Source organism: Trachemys scripta, chromosome 7 (assembly GCF_013100865.1).
Source record: "Trachemys scripta elegans isolate TJP31775 chromosome 7, CAS_Tse_1.0, whole genome shotgun sequence".
Taxonomy (NCBI): Eukaryota; Metazoa; Chordata; order Testudines; family Emydidae; genus Trachemys; species Trachemys scripta.
The window spans coordinates 95458036-95485474 of NC_048304.1; the positions used below are offsets into that span (position 1 = coordinate 95458036).

General features: G+C 43.2%; 1 protein-coding gene across 1 annotated transcript in view; it reads right to left on the minus strand.

Moving 5' to 3' along the window:
- Positions 1 to 846: 846 nt before the first annotated feature.
- Positions 847 to 27439, minus strand: part of MARCHF5 (membrane associated ring-CH-type finger 5) — a 63374-nt gene continuing 36781 nt past the window's right edge. Inside the window, exons 3-6 of the mRNA XM_034776651.1 lie at positions 11060 to 11190; positions 6801 to 6984; positions 6162 to 6328; positions 847 to 3259 (exon numbers count right to left, since the gene is read on the minus strand). Of these exons, the coding sequence (XP_034632542.1) occupies positions 3143 to 3259; positions 6162 to 6328; positions 6801 to 6984; positions 11060 to 11190 (599 nt within the window). The 3' untranslated portion in view covers positions 847 to 3142. The remainder of the gene's footprint in view (positions 3260 to 6161; positions 6329 to 6800; positions 6985 to 11059; positions 11191 to 27439) is intronic.

Sequence of the window (27439 nt, forward strand, 5' to 3'; positions counted from 1 at the left end):
ATTGCACATCTGGCTTTGGCTCGGGCTAGCCACCAGAGTCGAAGCCTACCTGGCCCTCTGAGTCCAAGCTTAGGTGGCTAATCCAAGCTGCTGCCAGTGCCACAACATCCACACTGCTATTTTTAGCCCACTAGCTCGACCTGAGCAAGCGTGAGTCTAACTGCACCAGCATCACACCTCCAAACTGCAGTGCAGACATCACCATCGTTTCCCTTCTGGGTACGTGGCTGGAAAGGTTTGTGACAACCAAAAGGTGAAAGATGGGCAGGGGCAACAAAGATGTAGGATTGACCTTCAGCTGCCTTTTAAGATACGACTCCAAGCTACAAGGATATACTGAGACAGACAGACTCCCTAACACAAACTCAGAAAAGCAAGTTAGCACAGCGAGAGTGTTGGCACAAACCTCTTCAAACCAAAAATAGGAATGAAGAGGACAGAAAGGCCCAACTCTCAATAACGATGAGGCTTAAGATGTAGAAGACAGACACACATTCTGCTTGCAAATCATTAAACTGGTCTCCAGAAAAAAAGCAGCACCTAAATGTTTATGTAATGGAGGACAAAGACAAATCAAGGTACCGAATATGTGATGGAATAGTGTAGGCCAGTACTCCTTGCTCTGAAAGTAGTGGGATGCACATGGATCACTAGCTAGTATTGGTTTCAGGTCTTCACACACTATCCTCCTCCCTTATTGAGCTGTGTATTTTCCAGGTATATTTTGTACTGCACTACCAATCCAGAGCCATTCAGTCCTGCCCAATCCCAAATCAGTGTTAGACTAAGTCCTTCAAATTATAATAATGGCTTTGATTTTACAAAAAATAGGCAGATTTCAGATGATGCACTCTTCATCATTTATTGATAACTGATTCATGAGAGAAAAAGAGTAATGCTCAAAGTTCAAATCACAAACTAAATGGAGCCTTAGGTCTCCATCCCCCAAAAAACAGTATTTCTTAAATTCCATAAGGTTAACCATGGGGTGTCTATTTAAAAAAATGGTATACTACTTTCTGATTCAAGTCATCAATTTTAAAACCTAATTCTGTCATAGGCTTTGGCACTATTTGTTCAATGGACAAAATACACCTAAAGAATGTAAAAATATTTATTCAACTAATCCATGTGGTTATAATTAATACTAAAAACAAGATTTTACAATACAGCAACAAAAGTAATAACTCTCTCCCACTAAGTTTAAATCATTGTATACTCCTTTTATAATCATCTGATGTACAACAGGTTCAGTTTTCAAAGAAGACAGTTAGCTTTCCTACAGAACAAAATGTTAAAACAAATAATTTGCACTATTAAATTCTGCGTGAGACTTTAAAAAACAGTTATAAAGTGTTTGGAAATCTATACAGTGAAGACCACTGAAAAGCTTTCTCCTTGCACTGAGGAATTCTGCAAGAAATATGTATTACATTGTTTGAAAACTTATATTACAGAAAATCAGAGGTGGCTGCTGTGTACATAAATATATAAAAAAGTCAGACCAATCTTTGAGACCAACATAATCAGCAGACTTATGAGATTATAGTAATTTATCAATAATTTTAGCAAGATTCTCAAATTATCAGCTATGCATGTGTAACTTTCCACAACTATAGTTTCTGAATACTAGTTGGCCATTGTATATACTTTTTATACATTTCTAAAATATTACATTCTCAATATTTAAGGTAACACATAAAAAAGTAACATTTTTAAGTGTCACTAACATACATTATTGCAATCAGACATGAAGTCCACGCTATAGTTGCTTCATTTGTGATGAAAAGCAACGTTTACTTACCAATACTTCACTATGGGGAATGCTTACCCTTCTCCATGCATTTGACATACTATCATGAATAAAAAAAAAATAGGAAAACTTTAAGAATGAGAACTTTAAAAAAAAACCATTCAATTGTTATGTACGGGGAACAGCAATTACTGTAAATCCAGGCTAAGTCTTGCATTAATATGAAATGGCCACATTGTTTGTCAAATAGGACTCAGAATTAACATTAACATTGGTATAGTAATTGCTAATTTCCATTGAAAAATGTGGATTTATGAACAAGTAAAATTACTGATTTAAGTGCTAGTGTCTCCCCTTTTGACATATCACTAAAATCTGCATTTTTACGATAGGCTTTTACTGTTTTCATTATTAAATTATCTCAATTTATTAGAGAATTAAGCTTTATCCTTTAGTCTGTACACTGACAGATGAGAATCAAGTTACCTGCTCATTGTCCAATGCTCTCTAGCCTCTACTACTATTTATTTGAGTAGTTAATTGCATAATCACAAAGGAACTCTCAAAATATAATCTCGTATTACTAAACAGCTGTTCTAATTACAGAAATAAATGATTGAATTTCACTTTCCCAAGTAATTTCTCTAGAGGTGGATGGAATAATAATAGTTACAACACAGCAAAGGAGCCATGACATAGCAATACTAGACACTATATTGTCTGCAATTGGATAATAGCAAAATTAGCTGGAAGTCATGTACTAGCTCATACTCTAGGTGGTCAAAGTTGGCTTATGTGGACCCTTTAGAAAAGGATCGGTCTTCTGCTTGTCTATCCAATATTTTGTATACATTTTAGGCGTCCTGTTTTACATCTATTTCAGAGCTTCAGCTGTGAACAAGGGAATCCTTATTGGATAAAATCCAAGAAAAATTTCTTCTTGGCGATAAGCTACTCAAACAAAATTTCTTTAAAAAAAAAATCCCTCCATGGTATCCTTAGTGTTGAATTGGATGGTCTGTGTATGCAAATATTGTGCAGATACTTTATTAAGCGTACAAAAAAGGGATTTGGAAACAGTCTGTGCATTGATCAGTAACTGCACAATTTCATTTTTCTTTTTTTTTTAAATTCAGCATATGTGGTATGATTCAGATGCCTGCCTGTCAAAGGAAATACACAAAAATGAAAACAAATCACATTCTTAGGTTCAGTAATTACTGAGCGGATTTACCCTGCCACAAGAAAGTGCTTTATTATATTTGAAAAAAAAAAAAAAAATAGGAGCAGCAACGTATCACAAGTCTCCACTACTGTGCAATAACGATGGAATCTATACAACAAGAGAATCTGGTAGATGAGATTGTATGACAGCTGGAGATCACAGCCTTATGCTCCTTCTTGCTCAGGGTAATTTAAAATTTTGCGGTGAGCTTGACGTAAATATTGCTGTTGTTTGAAGTAAACTTTAAAAGCTCCTTTTATAGCAACAAAAGCAATTCCACCCTGAAATAAAGAGAGACATTTTTAAGACTTGCAGAACAAGTTCAGTATCACATCTTCTCAGTTTTCTTCTTAGTTGTTAAAAAAAAAAAAAAGTTAAACTATCAAGAAGTATTTCCTTTGAAGTTAGGGTAATTAGGGCAATTACAAATGAATATTTGAGGCAAATTTTCTGTCACAATAGAGTACTACAGATGTTCATGTTACATGAATTACATAAAAGGATTACATGCTGGGTTTATAAATCATTTTCGAAGCTTTTATTCACTTATGACAAAAAATGAAAACCCATCACATTAAATAACAAAAATGAGATGTTTTCCCAGAATATAAAATATAGAACACACTAATTAATAGTCCCAATAAAAACTAATCAGAACTTGAAAAATCCATTTGCTAAAGGCAATTAGGGAACTTCCTCTGGCAAATACAGAAGGGATCAAAAACCATCAATTTCTGTAAAACTTAAGTTTTCATTAAAGATATGTCTTTAGTCCTCACGGTTGTAAAAACCCTTCAAACACATGAACAGATCCCAAGTGGTCTTCTCTAGGTCTTGTCCACACAGGGAGTTTAGTCCACACTAACTCAAGTTAGTCTGGTGTGAAAATGCCTGCATACATAAGATGCAATTCATTAGAGTGCACTAACTTTGCATTTAATGCAAACCTTGGAGTCCTCTTTCAAACCATACTGAGTTCAATGTAAATTGAGTTAGGGCCGTGCACTGCTTTGACAGCCCTCAAACTGCAATCCCACACTCCTTTGCAGGTGTCTCTTATGGAGATGTCTCTGAGTGCTTTCCACTGCTCTAGGGTCAAATTGACTAGATACCCCCGCCACACAAACCTTTAAAAACTGGCACGGGGCCAGGGCTAAGGGTGAGGGCGGGGAGCAGAGCTGCATCCAGCCTCAGGCCCAGCTGCTACCTCCACTGCAGCCCGGCTGCGGCTCCTGCTCCATCCCAGGTCCCACTCTGGGCCCCAGGCCCATCTCCATCTCCAGCCCCAGCCCCCTTACCCCGTCCACTCCTCCCCTCCCCCAGCCGTAGCCAAGCACCCAGCCCCTGCTCTGGGGGAGAGGGGTGGGACCCTCAAAAGTTTGGAGACCACTGCTTTAAAGATCTGTTTCATTGTTGTTTTAATTAAAGTTTTATTTATGGTTATGTAACAAGTTGTTGTTTAATAATAATACAATCCATTAAAAATTCATTTATAGCGCGTCCACAATGCATGGTACATACAAAAAAAAAGTAAATTTTGCATATTAAGTATAAAGGTACACACCCAAGATACAATAAAGAGTTCCACAACGTGCCACTTCTACCACCCATCAAAGAGACTGCAATTCTGCTCACTCCTGCCCAGGATAATAGCTAGATGCACATTGTCAGCCTGAGACTCAAAGTAAGAGCAGTAGGCATCCTGACAGTACTGCCTCGCTGTTTCCATAGTCTAGATTATACCTTGCTGGCTGTTCAAAAAGTTGAGCAAGTCTCTGCACCTCAGCCTCCGACGAGCCATTAAGGCTTTCTCCCTTACTTTCAGAAATACTGTGCAAAATACAACATGCAGCTATCTTCTTGGGCAAGGTTTTTCTTGCAACTTCCAACCTAGCCCATAAACAGCACCATTTTCTTTTCAGATGTATGCTCCACTGTCATTCTGTAACAGTTAAACTGTTCCTTCCTTCTATCCCAGAGGCCAGGGAATGCCTTCATTGACCAGGTCTCCCAGGATAATGTCCATAGGGGGGGCAAATATCCTTTATTCCTTAAGGTAAACATAGCTGAGTTGTGAAAGATCCTAGCATCGTGGACCTTTCCAGACCATCCTGCATTTATTACTGTAAACCTGACATGGTGGTCAACCAGCCCTTAGTGCAACACTGAGCAATACCCTTTCAGTTTATAAACGCTGAGGCCTGGTGCAGGGAGCAAACGATAGGCATGTGGATTCCGTGAACTGCCTCAATATAGTTTGGGAACCTCATGTGTGAAAAGCCATCAATCTGCTGAGTATTACCAACCTTTATAACCTGGTGCAACAGTGCCTTATGCATGGCATCAAATACCTGCATGACAATAGCCCCAACAGTCAATCTCCCTACACTAAAACTGGGTTGGCTATCGACAAGCAACCTTTAGAGGTAGCCAGCTTACCCTGGAAATCACTGGTGGGTCCCCTCCTCCTCATCTTCCACATCACCCTCTGGTTACTTTGTTTAGATCTTAGACTTGTAGGTTTTTTGGTTTGTCTGTTTAAGTCCTGTCTAGGATTCTGGGTCGAGATTAATTTACCATTTTAGATTAAATTACATTGGTGATTCCAGCCCACCGTATAGACCAGGGGTTCTCAAACTTCATTGCACAGTGATCCCCTTCTGTCAACAAAAATTGCTACATGACCCCAGGAGGGAGGGACCCGAAGCCTGAGCCCTGCTGCCCCGGGTGGGACAAAGCTTGAGCCCCACTGCCCAGGGCAGGAGGGCCCTAAGCCAAAGCCCCACTGTTCCATGTGGGGGGTCCAAAGCTGAAGCCCAAGGGCTTCAACCCCAAGTGGGAGTCCTGTAACCTGAGCCCCGCCACCCAGGGCTGAAGCCCTTGGGGCTTCGGCTTCGGCTTCAGCCCTGGGCGGTGGGGCTCAGGCTTCAGCTTCAGCCCCAGCAAGGTTAACATCAGCTCTGGCAACCCCCTAAAACGGGGTTGCGACCGACAGTTTGAGAAGTCCAGACAAGGCATCTTGAAAATACTCATCCTATGAAAAAGCACATCAGTCAAATACCATTCTAAATTCTACTTCCATGTATGTTTCTTTTACCTTCTGCTCACACAGAATATTTACTACAACTCCTTATACCATTATTATTGCCATTTCTGAAAAACAATCTTCTTAAATCATCTTACCAGGATTGTCCTTTGTAAATTAGAATTAACACTGCTGAACATCAGCTTGCCAACTATGGTGGCAATGGTTGGAAAGACAAGAGCTCCACACAGAATACGAGTAGCAGAGACGTGATCTGCTAGAGGGTTGGCCTCAGCTGGAATACGAGGAACAGGACATCCAATTCCTAGAGAAAAATCATATTGCCAGCTAACAAACTGAAGACTTAAAACTTTTTTTCCATTATGAATCTAGCCTTCAAGTCTAATTAGTTTTCTACAATCTAACAATTTTATTATAAAGCATCCCTCTCTCCAGTAAGTATTCTATTTCTATTAAATGAAGAAATTATTGTTAGGCATCAACTTTTATTCTCACACTAAAATTTCATGTATAGTTCTTTTATTTTAATATTTGCACTACAACAGAGCATAGAGGCCTCAACAGAGTTTGGGGCCCTATTGTGCTAGGCACTGTACAATCACACAGTAAGAGACAGTACCTGCCCTTAAGATCATATAATCAAAATAAACTAGACAGAGGGCAGAGGGAAGGGAGCATTATTATCCCATTTAAAAGATAGCGAAACTGCCCTCTACCCCCCACCTCGCATGGGCAGAGCACAGACTTCATATTTCATTTAGATTTAATTGCATTACCTGGAAATATACTATTCAGAATTTGCAATTTGTTAGAATATTTGCGCCACAGTCTGAGCACATAATCTTCCCAACGAATCATCTTGCCCAGTATCAGCATGACTGGGATGGTGGGAAGTCCAATCAAAAGAAATAAAGGATCAGCTCTCTCCATGACATCAAGACCTTCTTTATGACCTACAACCTGTGAAATGTTTAAAAAGTTTTAGTGTCAGATGGCTATCGTGCAGTGGACATACTTTAAGTGTCTAGTTTTGAAAGATTTTACTGCAGGGGTAGGCAACCTATGGCACGTGGGACAAAGGCGGCACACAAGCTGATTTTCAGGGTGCTGGCCACCGGTCCGGGGGGCTCTCCACTTTAATTTTATATGAAGCTTCTTAAACATTTTAAAAACCTTATTTACTTTACATACAACAATAGTTTAGTTATATATTATACACTTATAGAAAGAGACTTTCTAAAAACGTTAAAATGTATTACTGGCACCCGACACCTTAACTTAGAGTGAATAAATGAAGACACAGCACACCACTTCTGAAAGGTTGCCGACCCCTGTTTTACTGGTTTGTATCAAATTGTCCAGGCATCTAAACTTTAAAATAATCCTATTAAATTTTACCTGAAGCTTAAATCTCTTATGTGGTGCCCTTCACTACTTATCAAATTTGCTGTTGGTGACTTACCACTTCCAGTTCTTGCATGACTCATCTTGCATTAGTGAGTCATTACATAATTAACTTCTTCTTACCCAGAAAGGGGCAAATGTGCTTCTCTATGTACTTACTCCTAGTTGTGTTTACATATAAATAATGTAAAGTCTCTGAGATACCTCTACCTCGATATAACGCGACCCAATATAACACGAATTCGGCTATAACGCGGTAAAGCAGTGCTCCAGGGAGCGGGGCTGCACACTCCGGTGGATCAAAGCAAGTTCAATATAACATAGTTTCACCTATAACATGGTAAGATTTTTTGGCTCCCGAGGACAGCATTATATTGAGGTAGAGGTGTATTTTAAAGCTACCTTATAGTGCAATAGAATGTTTTCTAAAATCCCCAGGAGGCCACATAACTTTGGAAAGATGAATTTTAATTCTGGGATTAAAAATTGCTCAGCAGCTACGATTTAAGAATACAAATCAATAGCTGAATTTTCTGATTAATGGTTAGAAGTAGAGCATGAGAGAGGGCACACTAGTAATGTGTATTCCTTCTCTGTGCATCATAAAAAAAACTGTTTTCCCACTATGACCCCACCAGTTGCACATGCAGCTTCTCATGTAAATGAGCCTTTTTTAAAACTAAGGTTAACATTTGATACCATGCAACAAAAACAGCAATTATACTTTTAAGTCTGTATGCTACATACTAATCTAAAATAAAAGATTTATCGTTAGTTGGACTTCATAATTTTATTACCGAATGATTTAAGATAATTTCTTACTGCAAAAAATCAGATTTTATTGTTGCACTGTCAAAACTACAATTAAGGTCACACTTGAGCCTCATGGTAAAGTGACTATTAGTCATATATTTTTAGCAAAATGTCACTCTTAAATAGGGACAGTTGACTTGTATTTAATGTCCTGCATTTTAACTGGTGTGGGTCAAGACCTGCCAAGCCAACTGTCAGACTAAGTGCTCTCGTCTTGTTTAAACAAGAAAGAGACTTGAAATGGCCTATACATTCAAAAAGCTCAAATCTCTACTCAGATTTAAATACTTTGTTAAGATGCAGGCACATGTTCAAAACACAGTTTTGTAGACAGTCTTTAGAGTAGACTTTTGATAGGTTGAGAACTCAGATACATTAAATTTTGAAAATTGTACCTGTCCTCTAGGTCTTTTGGCAAAACTGACCAGGGCTGCTACCATCACTGATGCGCTTCTAGAAAGAATTAACTTTTGCATGACCTTCAAATGACAGTCCAGGCAGAGCACAAAAGTGAGAAATGTAACAAGCACTGGTTGTCTTAGACATTGGCTGTCTTAATATGTTTGTATCAAAACAAACGAGCAGCATAGGCTTTATTTGGTACAACACAGAGAATAGACTGTTGAAGATCACTTGAAAAAAACAAAACAGAAACAGAGCTTCAGTAGAATGGGTGTGATGGCAGGTAAGAAAATATTGTGAAGATAACTAGCCACAGCACAGCTCTCAACAGCATTTCTGGAAGTTTTTTTTTCAGTTAAGTAGGCAAGTCTACTTTACTTTTCCAAAATTGTTGAAGGGTGCATTAGTCAACACAGCCTGTAATACTGATTGTATTAGCTGAAGTTACTGTGGCCCAAAAAATGGTAAATGAGTAAATTAATTCTTAGAGCAGCGAAGACAATGCATGCAGAATTTCTCTTCAGCTTCCTCACCAACCTCCTCCCAACTGAGAGTTAACTACGAGACTCTTATCCTGCTCCTCAACTTTAGGGTTACCATATTTTGTGCCTCCAAATGGAGGACACTCCACAGGGCCCCGGCCCCGCCCCTAGCCCCGCCCATGCCCCCCTCCCCAACTCTGCCCCCTCCCCAAAGTCTCCGCCCCCTCCCCTGCTTCCCGCGAACATTTGATTCGCGGGAAGCCTGAAGCAGGTAAGGGGGAGTGTGGGGGGAGGAGACGCGGCCCAGGCTGGCCCCCGGCAGCTCCAGCCTGGGTCGGCTCGGGCCCTGGGGTGCCGGCCCCGGCCCGCCCACCCCCGGCCCGCCCAGCACTGCCGGCTCCCGGCCAACCGGCCCCGCGCCCCCGGACGACCGGCCCCGCGCCCCTGGACGACCGGCTCCCGGCCCCGCGGGCCCAGCCGACCAGCCCCGGACGACCGGCTCCCGGCCCGGCCTGGCGCCCAGCCCGGCCCCGCACTCCAGCATAGTGCCCCCAACCTGCCATTCTCCCAATCAAGGACCACAATAAATCTTAAGAAATTAGCCAGCTCAGATTAAACACCTGGGATTTAGCTAATTTCTTAAGGATTAGACTCATTAAGAGGTGCATATTTAGGATTACCACTATAATCCTAAATATGGGGAGGGATAGCTCAGTGGTTTGAGCATTGGCTTGCTAAACCTAGGGTTGTGAGTTCAATCCTTGAGGGGGCCACTTAGGGTCTGGAGCAAAATCAGTACTTGGTCCTGCTAGTGAAGGCAGGGTGCTGGACTCGACCTTTCAAGGTCCCTTCCAGTTCTAGGAGATGGGATATCTCCATTAATTTATTTATTTATTCACTATGCTGATTTTGATAGATCCATAATTTTTATTTCCTTAAAGCCAGGTGCCTATTTAAAAAAATTAAAAAATTGAGGGATAACCTGCCAATCCTGTCAAGTTTTCACCAAGCAGTTCTAGAGGAGCTGGAAAATGTTAAACTTTCCTAATGTTGCCCCACCTCCATCCAGATATAGCACTGAGAATTCACTTTCATAAACTCCAAGTTTAGTCACTAATAAAAAGCCCATTACTGTATCTGGCAGAGAAGACTCAGTATACAGCAGTAAAGAAACCTAAAGGCAGGGGCTGGTACCTGCATCACTAAATAATAGCTTTATTATTAATAAATTTACAGTTCTAAGTAATGTAATCCAAGTTGCAATGGCCCCATAAAGACCATGGCAGCAGCCGAAAATATGCGAGCCGGGTGAAGGGTCAGCAACATAAAAATTATGTTGTCATTTCTCTGCCATCTGAGGCAACCCCCATCATTGGGGGATTCCAAAGTAGCCATTTCTGCTGGGTTTATGCAGCCCCTTTACACTGGCAGAGCTATCATCAAAGGGATCACACGTAACCCCAAATTGGGGCCTGAATCTGCCATTTACTGTATGCAAATAGTACCTTCCATCCTGAAAGGGCCTTACAAGCATACACAGGAATGACAACAAAATTGTTCATCTTCCTGAGGTGGAGCACAGTAACTGTTTTGAAAGTGCACAGCAACTCTACCAAAAAACAGGTCAGGCCAGGAAGAAAATACCTGGAATCCCTGTTGTACACATCAGTATCAGGCTACTGTTTTAGAATCTTCTACCAACAGTGCTTTTACAGTCCTTTCATATGTCAAGAAATCATTGCCTCTGCACTAAAGAATAGATGACACTGGTTACTCTGTGTCACACTCAGCTGGATGTATGTTTCTAAAGCTGTGGCTGTTTCAGCTCTAAACTATCACCAGTTTTAAAATACAAAAGGAAAAAATTCAGCTAAGAGAATCTTAAGAAAATTATTTCAGAAGTAGTAACATGTAAGAAAAAAGTGAATTTGAACCTGCATCACTGTCACAGCTCCATAGGTGACAGCTGTCCAGTAGATCGAGCCCACCATTATTCCTGCTGCAGCAAATGGACATGATTTTGAGATCAGCCGATCTGCAAGGTCCAAGACATAAACAACTGGACCTACAATAGAAAGGAGAAGGATGTTTCAAAAAGGATATTGTAATAAAAAACCAACAAATTGTACATTATTTAGTAAACTGATTAATTTAGCAGACTTTAGAGTCACAATCAGAGTTTAAGGCCAGGGTGGGACCACCAGAACATCTAGTCTGACCACTTCTATATCATAGGCCACTAAATGCCACCCCCACAGCAAGCCAAACAACCAGAATTAGATCAAAGTATTACAGCCCTAAGGAGACTATTGTGTGCCACAGATAGAGAACAGGAGGGACTGAGGTGCACCAATCCCTGAGGCCCCATAAATGGCAAGGAACTGATTTAGTGGGATATACCCAGATGATCCTAGCAAGTGACCCCTGCCCCATGCCACAGAAGGCTAAAAAACCCTCGGTCCCTGTCAATCTGACCTGGGGGGGGGGGAATTTCTTCCCAACCCTGAATAAGGTAATCAGTTAGACCCTGAGCACGTGAAAAAGTCAGACTCAAAACACATCAGGTATTCTTTAAAAGAGGAAATTTCAGTCAAGGGGGCAATAGCTCTAATAGTATTAACAGAAACTCTCATTACAATAATGTGTACACAGACACACACAACTTTACCTGATAAAATATGTTGCATCTGATTATCAAATGAAGTATATGATTCCAATAAAGTGTTACCTTGGTAATGCTTTACTATAGTTGGCAGACATCTTCTGTATGTGCACGAGCAACAATTTTTAATGACCTAGTCTTCCAGTTGTACAGGTACATCTGCCATTTCTGGGGACTTGGGATTTTTCTTTATATATACTTAGCATTTCAGAGGAAGAAAACTACCATAGATATAATTTAAATAGTGTTTCAAACTCTGATTTCAGACTGCTTCTATTTCAATTTGAGAGGACTGTTCTACTAAAACCTTATCCTATTCTCAAGGAGAAATTAGAAGGACATTGTCAATTTGAAATCTCCTTACTAATGGAAAACGTACTTATTATGTTTAGAAATGACCCCAAGATTGGAGAACCACCTTTCTCCCCCCCCCACTTTATTTTGTGCCTCTGATAGCACTGTGTGAATAAGCAGTTTCACCATTTTGTTGGTCAACTCTATTTGCAGATCGATGCACCGCATCACAATATTGTTCCCCAACACTGTTCAAGGTGTGGGGGTGCTCATGTGCACTTTCTTCCCCCTGCAAGAGTTTGTATACCAGAAAGAGCCACAACAAAGCTGAAACTTAAACCTAAGAGTATGTCCACATTACAATAAAAGGCGTGCGGGCTGGCATGGGTCAGCGGACTTGGACTCATGGGGCTCGGGCTACAGGGCTACAAATCTGCAGTGTAGACATTCAGCCTCAGGCTGGAGTCACGAGGGGGGAGGGTGCCAGAGCTCGGACACCAGCCCAACCCTGAACACCTACACTGCAATTTTATAGGCTTGCAATCCGAGCCAGAGTCAGAGGCCATAGACAGGTGTGTGCACAGACAGAAAGGAGAAGTGTTTCTGAGAATATCTGGTCTTGCTTTCAGACTCACCATGTTTGGAATTAACTAGAACTAGATTTACATTTTATATATTTTTAAAAGCATGTAAAAGGACTTTGCCAAATAAATCATTCTGTTTCTAACACACTAAACAAAGATTACTTATGCTGTAATTACTCTTCAAATACTACTGAATGTAGTCAATTTGCCTTTGGTTTAATATTTTTAACAGTAGTAACTGCATGAGGTTTGAAGACAATAATTCTGTTCTTAAAAATTCTATTGAAATACACTGGGAGCACTAATATATCAATGTATATTGTAAAGTTTTCTAGAAATTTCTAGATGAAGAATGCCAATAATCAAGTCTTTGAAATCTGGTTTTACTAGGCAGCAGGTCATACCAAGATGAAATTTTCCTAATTGCTCAATAGAGAAGTGAAAGTTCCATAAAAATTATCCTTTCAATTTTATAGTATCTTTGAGGCTCTTTTTAAATAAAATCTGCACAACAAGCAGATTAATGACATACCAATACAAAGCACAGTAATACACAAAGACTGAAACAATGGCTCAGAGAAATGTTAATTGGTGATCGGCCACAACACCTCCCACTCTTACAGTATGCTATAGTAGGACTCTTAGGTCTGGTCTATACTACCCGCCTGAATCGGCGGGTAGAAATCGACCTCTCGGGGATCGATTTATCGCGTCCCGTCGGGACGTGACAATCGATCCCCAAATCGGCGCTCTAACTCCACCAGCGGAGGTGGTAGTAAGCGCCGCCGACAAAAAGCGGCAGAAGTCGATTTTGCCGCCGTCCTCACAACTGGGTAAGTCGGCTGCAATATGTCGAATTCAGCTACGCTATTCACGTAGCTGAATTTGCGTATCTTAAATCGACTCCCCGCTGTAGTGTAGATGTACCCTTAGAGTTCTCCTTGTCACTTTAGTCATAAGAAGAACAAAAGGACGTTGGTCTAAACTGGAGAGCTCCAAATAAAAGGAAAGTGGGGGTGGGAAGTAGCACCATATAAAAAACTGGTACCTACTGTTCGTAACTGTTGTTTTTTGAGATGTGTTGCTCATTCCATTCTAGATGTGTGCGCGCTCACGTGCACAGTCGTCTGAGATTTTTGCCTTAGCGGTATCCGTAGGGTCAGCTGTGGTGCCTCCTTGAGTGCCACGCATATGCACTGGTATATAGGCACCACTGATCCTATCCCCTCTCAGTTCCTTCTTCCCAACAACTCTGACAGAGGGATAGGAGGGTAAGTAATGGAATGGACATGAGCAACAGATCTTGAACAACAATGGTCACAAAAGGCAGGTAAGCATTTTTTCTTCTTCGAGTGCTTGCTCATGTCAATTCCATTCTAGGTGACTCACAAGCATTATCAATGGAGGTGGGCTCGGAGTTCACAGTTTAGCGGGTTGCAGTACTGCTCTACCAAAGCCAGCATTGTCCCGGGCCTGCTGGGTAAGTGCATAATAGGACGTGAACGACCAGATGGCCACTCTACAGATGTCCTGAATACGCACTTGGACTAGGAAAGCTGCCGAAGAGGCTTGTGCCCTGGCTGAGTGGGTGATGACAATTGCTGGAGGTGACACCTGTGCCTGATCGTAACAGCAGCAAATGCAGCTGGTGATCCAAGAAGAAATTCTTTGAGCGGACACTGGATGACCTTTTACCGTTGGCCACCGCGACAAACAATTGGGTCAACTTGCAGAATGGCTTGGTCCTTTCAATGTAGAAGGCTAGCGCCCTTCTGACTTCTAGGGAATGCAACCTACGCTCCTCCGACTTATGTGGCTTTGGAAAAAAGACAGGTAAGTAAATGTCCTGGCCTATATGAAACTGTGAGAACATCCTGGGCAGGAAAGCTGGGTGAGGCTGCAGCTGGATCTTGTCTTTGTAAAAGACCGTCTAGGGCGATTCTGAGATAAGTGCCTTAATCTCAGAGACGTGGCAGGCAGATGTTATTGCAACCAAGAATGAGACCTTCCAAGAAAGGTGAAGGAGAGAGCAGGAAGCCAGAGTCTCGAAGAGGAGCCCAGTGAGCCACGACAGCACAAGATTCAGATCCCATGGAGGGACAGGTTTCCTGATGTGAGGGTAGAGGTGCTCGAGGCCCTTGAGGAACCTGGCAGTCATGTCCTGGGCGAAAACTGACCTACCTTCGAGCAGGTGATGGAAGGCCAGGATAGTGGCCTTGGTAGATGAAAGGGACAGGCCTTGGAGCTTGAGATGCAGAAAGTAGTCCAGAATTAACTGCAGAGAGGCCCACACAGGCGGAATGCCTTTATTCGAGGTCCAAGAAGCAAACTGTTTCCCTTTGGCCAGGTAGGTTGTTCATGTGGAGGGCTTTCTGCTGCCCAACTGGGCCTGCAGGTGTGGTCTGAGCAGTAGCTGTAATGGAGCAGCCACCAAGAGGTTCAGAAACATGCCGAACCAGTGCTGGCGCGGCCAACCTGGCGCTATGAGGACCATCATCACCCTGTCCTGCTTGATCTTCATGATGACACTGTGAATTAATAGCACTGGGGGAAAGACATACAACAGAGCCCCCGACCATGGGAGTAGGAAAGCGTCTGACAGGAAGCCTCTGTCAATCCCCTGAATTGAGCAGCAAATGTGGCATTTCCTGTTCTGCCTGGATGTGAACCTGGGGAGTTCCCCACCTCTGGGGGATGATGTTGACCACTTTCGGATGGAGGGACCACTTGTGATGAGATGAGAAGGTCCTGCTGAGGCGATCTGCCAAATCGTTCCTGGCCCTGGCGAGATGTGCGGCTACGAGACGGATGCCGTGTTTTACACAGAAGTCCCAGAGCTGGAGAGCTTCTTGGCAAAGGGCAGACTATCTGGCTCTGCCTTGCTTTTTGATACAGAACATAGCCACTGTATTGTCTATCAGGACCTGGACTGCCCTGCTTTTTATGTGAGGTAGGAAGTCTTGGCAGGCCAGGCGAACCACTCTGAGCTCCCTGACATTGACATGTAGGGAGCAATTGTGACTCAGTCATAACCCTTGCATGGTAAGATCGCCCAGTGGGCTCCCCACCCCAGGTCTGAGGCATCAGGGATGAGAGTCACCAACGGAGACAGAGCTACAAAGGGAACTCCCTCCAACACCGATGAAGGATTCTGCCACCAGGTGAATGACTCTAAGTTAGTCTCTAAGGTGCAACAAGTACTCCTCGTTCTTTTAGTATGTGTCTGGGACCCAAACCACCCAGTCCATGCTATGTCTGTTGGGGACATAGACTGATGCAGCCACACCTGCAGGGGCCTGAGACTGCGCCATACATGTCGGACCACCTAAGCGCAGGCTGCCATGGGGCTCAACAATTGCAGGCAAGCATGAGCGGTGGTGAGAGGATGGGCTTACATGCACTTAACTTAAATGCCCCCTTTTTCTTTCAGGATCAGGAAGTAGAGGAAGGGACCTCCACCACCACCCCCAGGCGCAGGAGATTCTTAACCTCTTGGACAAGGAGTTGCTTGTGAAAAGGATCCCTGAAGAGGGATGGGTCAGCCACAAACTGCAGGGTGTAACCTGAGGATATTACTTCAAGCACCCAACAGTCTGAGGTCAGCCGAGATCAGGCCGACGGGAAGGGGCAGAGGCAGTTAAGGAAAGAGTGGGAGGGTGCATCTTCGAGCCCACCCTCAAAATGACTGCTTCTGGCCTTCTTGGCTTCTGGAAGGCCCAAATAGCACAACCCAGGCCGGGGTGGAGGAAGATATAATGTTAAAGAGGTTGTTAGACTCCACCGCAACCTCCTCAATTTTTAAAGTTCAAGTTGGTAGCCACCATTTTAAGGAGGGCCTGGTGCTCCTTGAAGTTGTTGGGGGACTGCCCATTTGGGAGGGACCTGCCACCGCTTTGTCCAGAGACGGCGATGATGAGTGCACCGCTGGGGGAGGGGTGGGTTCCCCTTCCTTCTCCGGGGATGGCTCCTTAAGTGCTGGAGTCCGATGTGCTGCCTCCATGTCGGAGTCGGTAACGTGTTCAGACTCCGGTATCGGTGGTAGTTTGTCTGAGGCAACCAGGGAGGACTGGTGGGAATATGGAATCAGCAGTACGGCCATTGAACAGGCCACTGTCCCTGCTGGAATGCTGTCGCTTCAAGCACCGCACCAGCTTCGCAGATCAGCTGCGAATCATGCCTTCTTGGTGAGGGGCTGAACTCCCAGTCCAAGTCCAACCATTGTTCTTCCAGTGACCAGAGTGGAGCCGTCAAGGTCTGAGTCTGCAACTGACCCTGGTCAGCGACCAGCGAGGCGAGGATCGGTGTCTGCCTGACAAACAGAGCCGGTGGAATGGAGACCGGTGCCACCCCTCAGTGGGGACCATCTGTGAGACCGTGACTTGCGCTGTGGAAATCTTTGACGGGAAGCTTACCGGTAATACAAGGACGGGTGCCTCGACTCCGGTGTCCCATGTCTCATTGGGGGAGTGTGGTGTTGGGGACCTGGGCCTTCTAACCGGAGACCAAAAATGCAATGCTGGGGTCCTAGGCTGCAGAGATGGGGATCTATGCCTGCGTTCTGAGGATGGAGGCTGCTCCACTGCCCTATGGGGCGGTCCCACGCCTGGCTTGCCTTTAGGCACTGGGGCCTTAGCCGAGTCCGGCACCTGGCACAGTGTCTGCGGTGCTGGTTGGCCTGCTTGTTCTTTAGCCGCCGTGGCTGCTTCGAGCAACGAGGGCCCTAGGAGAAGTCTGGGTCCCCTGCTACTCTCGGGAGTCAGAGGTGGATCCCTGGCTGGGCTGGGGGTTCCGACCTCACAGGTACTCCTGTGAAGCCCTGGGGCGGGCACATGGCCTGACACAAGTCCATTGCCCAAGACCCCTTTCCCTTCCAGTGTCATGGAGGCTTTTCTTCTTTTCTCGCTTCTTTGGCACCAACAAGGGGGAACAGTGCTGGGCAGAGCCTGGTGCGCTCCGCACCGATGCCGAGGCGCTAGGCGTGAGATCCGAGCGGGAAGGCTCTGATGCAGGAGGAAGTGCAGCCTCTATAAGGAGGACCTTCAAGTGGATATCCCGCTCCTTTTGGGTTCTAGGGCAAAATTTCTTTCAGATTCTGCACTTGTCCTTTCTATGGGACTACCCCAAGCACTTCAGACAACTGTCCTGGGGGTCATTAATAGCCATCGGCCTGTTGCATGATGAGCGTGGTTTGAAGCTGGGAGAGTGAGGCATGCCCCGTTCTGGGGCGAAGTCCCAGCCGGGCCTCCAACTACCAAACTACCTAACACTTAACTTAAAGGCTACTTAAGTACCTAAACTATATACAAAAACAACAAACAATGGGCTGCTGAAGAACCACTAATGCTCTTGCAATTGCAAGACAAGGTGCTCCGACCAACCGTCATGGGTGGTAAGAAGGAACTGAGAGGATGTAGGGTCGGCGGCACCTCAATACCAGCACGTGGGCACAGCCCTCAAGGGGGCACCACAGCTGACCCTATAGATACTGCTAATTTACATGAGCAAGCACTCGAAGAAGAAATTCTGGATCCTTAACATATAAATTTTAAATCTAATGTGCTGCATGGGACACTAGGCCTTGACCATGGATTCCCGTACTGTGACACTTTAGAACTGAAAGGATGTCCTTATTCAATATGGTGCACAGATACTCTAATATATCTTAAAAAAAAAACAAAAAAAAACACAAACACCCTGGAGAGAGCAGCAGATAGTTAAACAGAAAATAAAGTTAATTTTACAGTTACAATTGAACAACCAACAAACAGGACTACCTGCATACAATCACAACATTTACTAACAAAATGGTAAGGATATCACAGATTTTCTTTTAAATAAGACTCTGCTTCCCTTAAACTCATCCATGGCATAAGGAGAACCTGCTGCTTCTGGTCTTCAGTTTAATTCTAATAGTTACTTCTAAGGACATAAAAAAAAAAAAAAAAAAAACAATTAATCTTTTTTTTCAGTCAATGTAAAAAAAAGCTAACAGACATCAGCTTTGCTAAGTCCTGATGAATCTGTCACAGTACAGTAAGATTTCACTAGGAATTGCGTCTTTGGAACAAACATTAGTCCATGAACTTAGACACTTAAAACTGAAAGTATGTAACTACAGTAACTCCTCGCTTAATGTTGTAGTTATGTTCCTGAAAAATGCTACTTTAAGCGAAATGATGTTAAACAAATCCAATTTCTCCGTAAGAATAAATGTAAATGGGGAAGGAGGGTTAGGTTCCAGGGAATTTTTTTTTCCACCAGACAAAAGACATTATATACATATACAATATAAGTTTTAAACAATTTTAAACAATTTAATGCTGTACACTGATTGTGAAGCTTGGGTGAGGTGGTGGAGTAAGACAGTGGGATATTTCCCAGGGAATGCCTTGCTCCTAAATGATGAACTAGCACTCGGCTGAGCCCTCAAGGGTTAACATGTTAATGTAGCCTCACACTCTACAAGGCAGTATGCACTGAGGCAGGAGGGAAGAAACACAATAGACGCATGGCAGTGGCTGCAAACACTTCCCTGTGGAAGTGATGATGAACTCACTCTATCCTGCTGGAGCACACCACTCCCTCCTCCAGACAGCACATGCACAGGCGCTGACTTTCCAAAGTGCTGGGGGGGGGGGGGAGAGAGGGTGCATGTGTGTGTGTGTGTGATAGAGACATGCGTTGCCCCTTTAAGTACACTGACCCCACTTTAAGTATGCTACCCTTTTAAGTAGATCAGCAAGTTCAGACTCAGCAGCAGCTTCCAGCAAGCTCCCTCCATCCTGAGCTGTCGTGTGTCTTCCACCCCCTCCCCCCCCGTCCCCATGGAGATGGGGTACAGGAGTAGGGGGACACCTTGACATCAGTACTCCTCTCCCCCGCCTCTGCACAGCAAACAGGAGGCTCCCGGGAGCAGCTCCAAAGAAGAGGGCAGGAGCAGCACATGGCAGTGGGGGGAGGGACACCTGAATCGTGGCAACTGAGAGCCCAGCCGCACACCTACTTACAGGGAACTTAGGGGAGCTGATAGGGGGGCTACTGGCCCACTCTGGTTCCAAGCCCCCACGAGGACAGAGTACTCTTCCAGAGAATCCTGCAAGCAGTGGACAAAGCAGGCAGACTAATGTTATAAGGGAGCACTGCACAACTTTAAACAAGCTTTTTCTCTAATAGATCAGCGAAAAATGTTAACCAGGATGATAAGTGAGGAGTTGCTATACCTTGCTGGATTCTGATACAGTAAAGGAAAAAAAAATAGCCTTCAAACGACTTACTTTCAGCAACCAAACTGACAAAATTAGAACCGTTTGTGTTGTGATTACCACTTATTTTTAGCAGAACACAATGCTGAGGCGGACACGTTAAGAAAAGCCAATTCCTTCAAACCACCAAAGAAAATAAAGCAATTTCTAAATTTAAGTGGACTGTTGCTTTGCATATTTTGACAGTATATTTATTCTTGTAGACCATGCCTGACTTTATTTTGGTTAACAGAACTAAGTATATTTTTTTTCAGACTCCATTATGGCAGACAATGGCAGCACCCAGAGACCCCCCACATACACGAGACTTATCTGTGTCAGATGTTGTACAATACAAAAGATAGACACTCATTCTAATCTGAAGACCTTGCATTTTAAATGCTATACAATTGACATTCGATTACATAACAGGAGTCATTCTAGATACATGAGTGACTAGACAGGCAAGTATAAGGCATGCAAGAGCAGAGCAATGTGGAGTATATTTTCTGTCTCCCCTGCACCTCAAGCTTTACTACACTATTTAAAAATATTTTAAATTTGTTACCATTCTTTAGATCTTCCAATGTATGCGTCCATCCTTTGCCTAGGCAAAAACTCTAGGCCTAGCCTTAGTGCAAGGAACGATATCTTCCTTTGTGTCTTGTACAATGGTAAACACTCTGTCAGCACTTAAGTCTATTTAGGCTCTTATATTAATCAAACTGACTTTTAAAAAAACAAAACAGAAAAAAAACACCTCAACTATCCTAACTGGTGGATTATTGTGACAGCATAACAACTAAACTACTAGCTGATTCTGAAATTGAGCTGATTTTTTCCTTTGCTGAATAACCAGAAAAAAATAGGTAAATTATGCTGTAAGTGAGAAGATAATATATCAAGAATGTAAAGCATCAATGAGTCTGAACAAGTTGTTCAGTTTCAATAACAGTAATCTTAACTGTCCCACAGCGACCATGAAATTGTTTTAAAAGGAGGACTATTAAGGTAGGAAGGAGGAGAGGTAAGTTGCGACCAGTGCAAATTTGAACAAGATGTCAATGACTAATATCCAAACAGCAGAAGAATGCCATATAGCACAGGAAACAGACAAGACAAAGTTTACAGCCAGGGGGGAAGGGCTGCTTGGGGGCTAAAATGGCTTTAAGCCACAGTTGCACCCTTCCAAAGCATAACTGTTCCAGGAGCTGGAGGGCCCCCAATACAACATAGACATGGGAACCTGTCTAAATTACAACAGTCTTCCCAGAGCTGCCTAATGGGACACCAAGCTGTGTACTGTAGCCCCACACCTCGCATGCTTCTCCCAGCCCTACCCCTGGCATGCCTTAAGGCAGTCTTCCACAGTGCTTACCTGGGGGAATCCTTCCTATGATAAACATGGGGCTTTTAGGGCCATTTTATAGTGCTACAGCCCTTTTATAAGGCTTAAGGGGCCAGAGCAGGGGGAGGATCTTGGACTAAGCTTAAGAGACTTTCCTTGGCAGCACAAGGCATAGGAAAATAAGCATATACAGTTGTGTACAGAAGATGTTACTACACAAAGCAGACATTATCTATTTGTTTTTGATTTGTTAGGTATACGATTTGTTGTGAAGGAATCTTATACCATGAAAGTTAAATAAAAATATTTAAAAAACCCAAACAAGTTTTTTCCCCATACTCATGAGGCACAATAGTATTACTTTAAAAGGTAGGATGGAGATCTGTGTCTCCTACAAACTGCCACACACACAGTACTTGAAGCTGCCATCTTGAAAATCTCCCATTTATGAAGCTTTAAAAAGAAAGTATGGGTTTTTGTTTTATTATGACGATTTGAGCTTGAAAAGCTTAACAGATTGCCTAGGCAAAAAATAAAAAAAATCAGTCTAAAACGTGGAGCGCCCTGAAGGATACCACAAAACACTAGCTTGACCTGTGGACAGCAGCAACTGAATCAGAAATAGGCAGGAGTGTGAAACACTAAAGATATCAGTAATTGTACCTGAAGATGATTGAGTTAATGTATCAAAATAGGCAAAACTATAGAGTTACTGCATGGAATCCTGAAACAGAAGGTTGGAGAGATTATTGATCTAATAACAAAAGAATTCTGAATAGCCCCTTGGAGTGAGGTCAGGAACAGAAAAGTAAACAACCTCACCTTCAGAAATGATTAGGGAAAACCCAGGAAATTAAGGAATTGCCTACTTCCAACTTAAATTGAATTGGCTCATTAGCACTGATCCCCCCCACTTGGTAAGCCAACTTCCATCTTTTCATATGCTGTGTATTTATACCTCCCTACTGTATGTTCCACTCCATGCATTTGATGAAGTGGGTTTTAGCCCACGAAAGCTTATGCCCAAATAAATTTGTTAGTCTCTAAAGTGCCACAAGGACTCCTCGTTGTTTTTGCTGATACAGACGAACATGGCTACCACTCTGGAACCTGACATTCCGGTGTGAGAGGCATGAAGGGGGGGAAATTACAAGATTAATTTTACTAGATTAAATAGGTTTCAGAACACAAATTTTCTCTGCCAAACCTGGAGTTTTGTTTAGATTTGTTTAAAGCTAAAAGAACAGATGTACCTCGATTTGAAAAATGGCTATGAGATTACTGTATAATAGGCAAATACAATAGCTTAGAGTCTAAAATAAAAAGGCCTCTTCTTTCTCCTCAAACAGTAAAATAATTGCCTAGGTGACAGAGAAAAAAGTAAAAGGTAATAGGCCATAGTTAGAGATGAGGAATGCATTCAGTAGCATATTGCAGAATTATTATGACTAGTATGCAGTGCACTAATTACACAATATCAAACTTGATATGGAATTGCACTTACAATGGCAAGATTCTGGCTGTTCTTTTAGTTCTTCCCCACTAATATCATATGCAAAAATATTTTATAGGTACTCTTAGGGAAATATCTAGGCAGAGTCTAGAAAAAAATTGTATTCCTTCAACAGAAATAGATTGTCATTAAATTGTGTGTACAGAACTTTGGCATGAACTCTGCAACACATACATTCTGACAGTCAGTTATTTTTTCTTTATTTGCTTGGAATGGTTCAATCCAGTTAGCTACCTTGTGATTTATATAGATGGGTTACTTCAGCATTTGTCTTCCGATTAGTAAGATGTCAAATGTAGAACGAAAGATAAATTAGAAAAAGAACAATTAGCCACAGAGATATGAAATCTATAAAAAACAGCCATGATATAGAAAATTGTATCACGTTGAACTTAAATAATATCTAACCATTTTCTATAGTGTCTTTCATATTAAATATTCTTTAGATACCTAAATTACAAGATTACAGAAAGTATATGGTATAAATTAGAGATATGGTTTTAAAGACTTTGTAAGAAGAAACCAAAAGGCACTGGTGAAAATTTATGGGCAATCACACCACATCCCCCCAAAATGAAAGAGATCTAGTAGAGAGAAGTAACACATTAAGAAGAGATGGAGATATAATGAGTCTGATGCAAGGATACTGTTCCAGATAACAGAGTCTACACCTTTGTGTTATCAATGGTGATATTCTGTGAAAGGGCAGCATGATGGGGTATTCAGTCCCCGCACTATCGCAACCAGGAAACTGTTAATAGATGGATCAATTACTTCTCCAGGTGCAACTAAGTAGTGGTCCATTAGCAACAGCTGGGATAAAAGGCTGCAAGCTCAGGTAGCGAGAAAGGGGCTACTAGAGAGGCTGAAAGTTGCCTTGAAGAAGCATCTGAGTAGCAGATTGGGAGGAAACTTCAGGAAATGGAGCTCCAGGAAGAAAGGACTGCAGGGTGCAACTTCGTGAATGACACCTCTGAACAGGCAACAATAGGAGTAGTGGAGGATTGTAAGAAGCAGACCTTAGCTGTCTAACACAGGGTCCCTGCGCTAGAACCTGAAGTAGGAGGTAGGCCTGGGTTCCTCTACCACTCCCCTGCAAGAAGAAGGTATAAACCTCTGGCGTAAAAGGGGCCTAGATTAGAGCCTAGATTAGACTTTAGGTTTTGTTTGGACTTTTTGGACTTTGGAAGGGGTGAGGCTAAGCGACCTCACCGAGGAGCTGAGTCACAAGAAGAGACAAAGCACTGGGTGGCCCGAGCTCCTGCCAGCAGGGGGTGACAGACAGGGGCTGCTACACTGAGCCCAGGCACAAGGGAGCACGCTAACCAGTGAGTGAACCTTCTACAGGCATAGAGGAGTACTTTGCTTGATGCGCTAGAAAGGGAATAGGATAAGGTCCATGACGTGGGCTGAAGCAAGCCCATAAGTCTTACAACCAGAGGAGTTCTGAAGTGGATTCTGAAATTTGGGAGCCAATGTATGTTTTCTTGAGGATGTATGGAATTTCTTAGTATATGTGAGAATTGGGACAGTAGAATTCAGCACATGGATGGAGTTTAGAGACCTGGAACTGGAAAGCCACACAGAAAGGAGTTTCAATAACAAAAGCTGAGAAGACAAAAGCATGGCTGAATATTTCAGCAGAGGCAGAGTTAAGGAAGTGGGATATATGAGCTTTTTTTTTTTTTTTTGGAGGTGGTCAACTTTTCATTAATTTACTCATATTAGAAGATATAGTAGTACACAGAGAGGTAAAGTTATCATCTGCTTTTCATTGCCCTGTAGAGTTAGGTAAGAAGGACCATGTGGAGCAGCTTGTTTATGTACACAAGGATTTCCCTTGAATCCTCCTGAGAGATCACGATGAAATTTTCACGGAGGTACTCTGAAATCCTCTCCTGAAGGTTTCTAGGGAGCGCTGACTTATTTCTTCCTCCGTGATAGGATACTTTTGCATGCCAGTCAGCAATAACTTTGGCAGGTATAACTGCAGTACACAGGCAGCAGCATATGGGCCCACCCAGCTTCAAGACACCAGCAGTAGCTGTACTCTCTCTGCCTTTATTACCCCAAGGAGTGAGATGACAGCTAAAATTACCACCACCAGTGGAAAATAGTGCCAGTATTCAATGCCATTGCCCTATACTCAGTTTCATGCAACCAAGCAATTCCCTCCTCACCCCGGTGGGCCATACTCACCATGGCTGCAATGAGAGTGGTGCATGTACAAGCAATCCCAAACAGAATTGTCAATGAGCATGTATTGTTTAAAACTTTATGGGAGCAATGGAAGAGAGGTGTGAATCTTAAGTTTTGCTTTCTGTTATGACTACTGACAATGGTACCTCTGTATGTATTATCTGCAGCTTCTGCCATTGCAGCCTTTAGGGATTCCCCTTCCACAGAACACCTGAGCCAGATGAGGAGAAGAAAGAAGAGGACTTAGGATGACACATTCAATGAGATCCTGCAAGCCAGTGCTGCATCAGACAGTGAGTACCAGGCCTGGAGTTTGAACAATGCAGATAGCCTAGAGAAAGAAAGAGAGGAGAGGAGAAAGGCCCAGGAATCCCAGCAGGGAAAGAAGAAGGAGAGGCATCAGGCCAGCAAACACAGATGCTGCAGACTCTGGTGGACCTACAGGTTTAACAATCCCAGGCTCACCTCCCTGTGCAGTCCCTGGAGAACTCCATTGCAGCACCTCCCTACAGTCTCCCTCACCATACCACGTGGCCTCCAGGGCTGCTGCACTATCCTCACCATGCTATCCCAGGGGACATGAAAGAACCCAGCTTCACATACAATGACCCGTGAAAGGCTGGTGTATGTGTAGCTACAGTGGATATGAATATTCTTTCCCCTTTATAAGTTCCGTTGTATTAATGTATTAAGTTTTAATCTATTTGCTTAAAAACTGCATGGATTTTTCTCTTCACTGATTTTGTTACACCTTAAAATTCTATTGTTTTGAACATAATTCCTCTTTATTAGTTCAAAACATATGCTGCTGAGTGCCTTAGTCGTTCTGAAAGCAACCAATTACTTGTTACTGTACAGTGTGGCAAGTCGTAGGATCAGTGACAAGCAAAATTAATAGATGCATTGACAGTGTTATATTTATACATGTACACCAAGCAATCCCTAATAGGCCACAAAACAGCAGGGCCAGGTAAAACAGAGTACACCTCAATGAATTACAGTGGCTCACTGCTGAAGTGCTCTTTCAAAGCCTCCCTGAGTTGTATAGCGCCGTATTGAGCTCTCTTAATAACCCAGACAGCCGCTCCATGGCTGTGAAAACTTTCCCCCTTTTGCTTCACAGATATTATGCAGGACACAGCACATAGCTATAGCCATTGGGATATTTTTCTCACTGAGATCCAATTTTGTGAATAAACAACACTAGCGACCCTTCAATCCACCAAAAGCACATTCAACTGTCATTCTGCACCTGCTGAGGCAATAGTTGAATCTCGATGCTGTCATGAGCTTGAACCAGGGGAGCAAGGGATAGGCTGGTTCCCCCAAGATAACTATTGGAATTTCAACATTCCCAATGGAAATCCAGTCAGGAAAGAAAGTCCCTGCTTGTAGTTTTCTGAAAAATCCTATGTTCTTAAAGATGTGAGCGTCATGCACCTTCCCTGATCGGCCCACGTCGATGTCTGTGAAGCGTCCCCAGCAATCCACTAATGCTTGCATAACCAGATAAAAGTAGCCTTTTCTGTTGATTTACTCTGTGGCAAGGTGGTCTGGTGCCAAAATAGAGACATGCATGCCGTCTATTGCTCCACCACAGTTCAGGAACCCTACTGCTGTAAATCCATCCACTATATCCTGCACATTGCCAGGAGATACAGTCCTACATAGCAGGAAGCGATTAATGGCCCTGCACACTTGCATTACAAGGACCCACATAATGGATTTTCCAACTCCAAAATAGCTTCCGACTGATTGGCAGCAAAATTGCATTGCAAGTTTCCACAGTGCAATTGCCACTTGCTTCTCCACTATCAATGTAGCTCTCATTCTGGTGTCCCTGTGCTGGATGGCTGGGGTGAGCCTGGCACACAGATCCAGGAATGTGTGCTTGTGCATCCAAAAGTTCTGCAGCCACTGCTCATCATTCCAAGCCTGCATTACGATGTGATCCCACCAGTCATTGCTTGTTTCTCAGACCCAGAAGCAGCACTCCACTACCTGAGCTGCTCTGTGACCACCACCAACAACCTCCAAAAAGTTGTGATCCACTGATTTGGTGGTTCTTGCGACTCTGCAAATACCAGAGGATTGTATGTCCTGTGCTTGCAACATTCATGACAAAAGTTCAAAGCTGTGCAGTCTCCATGATGCTCTCAGAGATGGTGGATAGTAAGGAGAGCCATACAGATTTGTATGATTTTGAAAAATACATGAAAATTATGGGATATAGATCAGTAGTTCTCAGCCAGGGGTCTGGGGGCCTTGAGTAGGTTTTTTGGGGGGGCCTACAAGCAGGGCCAGTATTAGACTCACTGGGGCACAGGGCTGAAGCCCAGGTCCCTGAGCCCAGTCACTCAGGACTGAAGCTGAAACCTGAGCAATGTAGCTTCATGGGGGCTCCAGGCAATTGCCCTGCTTGCTACCCCTTAACATCAGTCCTGGCTTTTATATGCAGAAAACCAGTTATTGT